The following is a 3,972-nucleotide window of genomic DNA, read 5'->3' on the forward strand; positions in this document are numbered from 1 at the left end:
CTTAGCGTTTTCAGTAGCTAAGATGAAATGTTTATATTAATGTGCTTCTGTTTCTTCATGTTTCAGGAGGAAAATAAGATTTTATTTTATCATCCAAATGAGGTAGAAAAGAATGAAAAGATTAGAAATGTCGGATTGTGTGAAGCTATTGTACAGTTCACAAGGTAATACCTTTAAGTGTGCCTTTTAGAGTTCAGTGAATTCTTAAAACTTCTGCTGGAGAATTGTCTCAAACATATTTTTTTAACCTTTGTAGGACCTTTAGCCCATCAAAACCTGCAAAATCTTTACATACCCAGAAGAATAGACAGTTCTTCAATGAACCAGAAGAACATTTCTGGATGGTCATGGTATTTACATACACGGTGTATCTTTCTGAAATTGTACGGTGAAGTTATGGGTGATCATTACTATTCAGAATTTGGGAAAGTTCTCTGGCTATTGCGTCCAAGTAACATTAAAATAAAATTGGTTGTAATTTTAAAATCAAGTTCTTCCTATTTGCTTTATTTGTTCTTGGGGCTGTTTTAAGAAGTTGTGTTTCTGGTGCTATAGCATGTTCAAAGTTTTTAAATTAAGGCAAAATAAAAAACATGGTATAATGAATTCATTGTATAATTTCAGTTTATCAAACTTTGCAGGTTGTTCGGAATCCTGTAATTGAAAAACAGAGTAAAGATGGGAAACCAGTTATTGAATATCAAGAGGAGGAGTTGTTGGTAATGTGTCATTATTTATTTATTTTAGATGTATTACTGAGTATGTTGAATCCCTCAATTGGTCGGATTTAAACTCGGTGGCTTTTGCGGAAGTTTCTCGGGGTATATAGCAAAGGTTTATGTTTATCGTTTACATGAGCACAGTCTTTTTAAAATGTATATGCACCCTATCTCACTAATACCTTCTGCTCTTCATCTACATTGAAAGCCCTCCTAAAGTAAGGCTTACTAAGTCACAAATTAGAATTTAAACACTTCTGGCTGGGAACAGTGGCTCACACCTGTAATCCTAGTACTTTGGGAAGCCGAGGCGGGCAGATCACTTGAGGTCAGGGGTTCAATACCAGTCTGGCCAATATGGCGGAACCCTGTCTCTACTAAAACTATAAAAATTGGCCAGGAATGGTGGCGTACACCTGTCATCCCGGCTACTCAGGAGGCTGAGGCAGAAGAATCGCTTGAACCAGGGAAGCAAAGGTTGCAGTGAGCTGAGACTGCACCACTGCGCTCCAGCCTAGACAACAGAGTGAAACTCCATCTCACAAAAGAAAAAAAAAGTAAACACTTTTTCAGCACACAACTATTGTGGGACCAAGTTGATAAACATTATACCGTTTGGCCAAGAGTCAGTGTAGCTTTGTCATCTCTCCGATAGACATTGTTTTCCCTCGAATTGAGATCTGTGCTGTGTTTTTGTGTTTGCAGGACAAGGTTTACAGTTCAGTGCTACAGCAGTGCTACAGCATGTACAAGGTAAGCCTGGCATTCGTTTTGAACCGAGAGTCCAACCAGTTACCCCTGTTTATATAGGCTCCAGGGTTGTTTATATAGGCTCCAGGGTTGTTTAAAGAGAAATGTTTCAGTGACTGCAAAGTGACTGTGTATTTCTCTTAGAGAAGAAAATAATGAGGCCTTGGAAACAGGTAGTGAGGTTTATGCCCACATTTATTCAGCAAGTATTGAACTCCCTTCTCTCTCTCAGCCTCAGAGTGGGAATGTGTCCCCACTGATGAAAACGTGTGTCTCTGTCCTCAAGGAACGTACAGAATGCAGATAATTTTATGATTTAAACATTTCAGTGAGGCAGGGCACAGTGTATCACACCTGTAATTTCAGCATTCTGGGAGGCTGAGGTGGGAGGATTGCTTGAGCCCAGGAGTTCAGGACCAGTCTGGGCAATATAGCAAGACCCCATCTCTACAAAAAATGTTTGTACAAGTTAGTCAGGTGTCATGGTGCATGCCTGTAGTCCCAGCTACTTGGCAGGCTGAGGTGGGAGGATCGCTTGAGCCTGGGAGGTCGAGGCTGCAGTGAACTATGATTGCGCCACCGCACTCCAGCCTGAGTGACAGAACGAGATTCCGTCTCAAAAAAAAAAAAGGGATAAAAATGGTGATTCCGTTCATTGAAAGAAAACTGAAAAATAAAAATTTGGGTGATATTATTTATATAAATTGAAACTTCAGGGTGAGTTGAAATTTTTGAAAGATGCCCAGAGCAATTAGGCAGTTTCATATATAAGACAGCATCACTTAACAGTATTTTTTTGTAACTTATATTTTTAACTCAGCTTTTCTCATGTAAATATTTTTTCTGTTGAAAAGAACTGGGAGATTTAATGAGCTGAATTAATAATCTAAAGGAAAAAAAGAACTTGTTCTACTGAAAAAGTGAGCACAGGAAATTGATTTTTTTTTCTGCCGTCTTTTACCTCATAGCTTTTTAATGGAACATTTCTGAAAGCCATGGAAGACGGAGGCGTCGAGCTTCTGAAAGAAAGATTAGAGAAATTCTTCCATCGGGTAAGTACTTTGAATTTCATTTATAACTTTAGTGAGCATTCAGCAGATTTTTAGAAAAATATGGACAGACAAGTTCGTTTCTTACGTACAAAAAACCCAGAACTTGAAAGTGGCAAAGAGCCTGAGACAGACCGTCGTAAAACTGGAGCAGTGAGGAGGCGCATGAGGCGAGGAAACGCCGGAAACGCGGAAACCCGGAAACGCGTGAGGCGTGTGCTCTGGACCCTCCCTCCAGCTGTAAGGCAGAGCTTCCTGCGTTCCCCCGGGGCTCTTAAAGAGTCCTGGAGTCATCTTTGGCCTCCTTGTGTTTTACCTGCATCTGTCCTGGGCTTACTCAACAGCCGTCTTTTGTGTGATGGATCAGTTGATCTTTTGTGTGATGGATCAGTTGATAAGGAAAATGTGATAATTGGAGTTGCACATTGTTAGGGATGGGCTCTGTTTACTGAACAGGCATAAGCTGTGTTGCTGCAGGAAGAGTTACTGAGTTACTGGCTGTGGGACTGTGTCAGATGAGCCATTAGGGACTTGTGTCCCAAGTGCTGTTCTTCCATTGTGATTGAATTTTGCATATTTCACCCGACCTTGTCAAGCTCAGTTTATCTTTTTTTTAAAAGGAAACAAAAAAAGAGGGTCTTGTCCTGTCTGTTTTGCCCAGGCTGGTCTCAAGCGATCTTCCCTCCTCGGTCTCCCAAAGTGCTGGGGTTAAAGGCATGAGCCAACTCGCCCAGTCCAGTTTCCCTTGAAGAAACAATTCTCAATTTATTTTCTTTTGAAAATACCTTCTGTGTCTATTGTTGAGTTCAACTTTTCTCTCTCTAAAACGCTTTCCTGCTTATTTTAATTTTGTTTCTCTAGTACTTCTTTATTTATTTTTGTCATTTTAGCAGCCACAATTATCCACTATATTATTATCTCCTGGTTTCTGTTCTTGTCCTCATTTCTCTCTTACCGTCAACATATGGATACCTTTGTTGTCCTGGCTTCGTATCACAAGCAGCGATTTTGAATTGGAATACTTTCTCTCGGCGTGAGCTCCATATATCCAACACTTTGGGAGGCCGAGCATTGAATCATGAGTGCGTGAGTTCGAACCAGTCATACAGCATGGTGAAATCTACTTACTACTAAAAAGTACAACGGCTGGGTAGTAGCTACGCCTGTAATCGGACTGTTCTGGAAATGAGGCAGGAAATGCTTGAGCAGGAAGGCAGAGTTTGCGGTAAAGGCAGAATGCGCCCACTTCACTCCAGACTGGCTGACAGAAGCAGACTCCATCTCCAGGAAAAATGGCACCGTCTGTAGTAGCCATGGAATGCGTCCACCATTGGTTAATCTAATTTGAAGAGCACTATAAATTAAATACTTTTCTTTTTGAGACAGTCTCCTCTTGTCCACCCAGACTGGAGTGCAGTGTGTGATCTTGGCTCACTGCAACGCCGTCTCCCAAG

General features: G+C 41.0%; 1 protein-coding gene across 1 annotated transcript; it reads left to right on the forward strand.

Moving 5' to 3' along the window:
- The first annotated feature begins 24 nt into the window (after positions 1–24).
- Positions 25–3,328, forward strand: LOC116268613 (vacuolar fusion protein CCZ1 homolog B-like). Its single transcript, XM_031661636.1, has 5 exons — positions 25–164; positions 257–350; positions 642–719; positions 1,425–1,472; positions 2,438–3,328. Exons 1-5 carry the CDS (start codon positions 28–30, stop codon positions 2,573–2,575), a joined length of 495 nt encoding a protein of 164 aa, XP_031517496.1. The 5' UTR covers positions 25–27; the 3' UTR covers positions 2,576–3,328.
- The last annotated feature ends 644 nt before the right edge of the window (positions 3,329–3,972 follow it).

Source organism: Papio anubis, unplaced genomic scaffold, assembly GCF_008728515.1.
Source record: "Papio anubis isolate 15944 unplaced genomic scaffold, Panubis1.0 scaffold2108, whole genome shotgun sequence".
In the NCBI taxonomy this organism is placed as follows: Eukaryota; Metazoa; Chordata; class Mammalia; order Primates; family Cercopithecidae; genus Papio; species Papio anubis.

Excerpts from the sequence above, each read along its gene's own strand:
- LOC116268613 (XM_031661636.1), top strand. The coding sequence starts at position 28 with ATGTTTATATTAATGTGCTTCTGTTTCTTCATGTTTCAGGAGGAAAAT. Across the intron at positions 351-641 it reads AACATTTCTGGATGGTCATG|GTTGTTCGGAATCCTGTAAT; the intron begins GTATTTACATAC and ends CAAACTTTGCAG. Across the intron at positions 720-1,424 it reads ATCAAGAGGAGGAGTTGTTG|GACAAGGTTTACAGTTCAGT; the intron begins GTAATGTGTCAT and ends TTGTGTTTGCAG.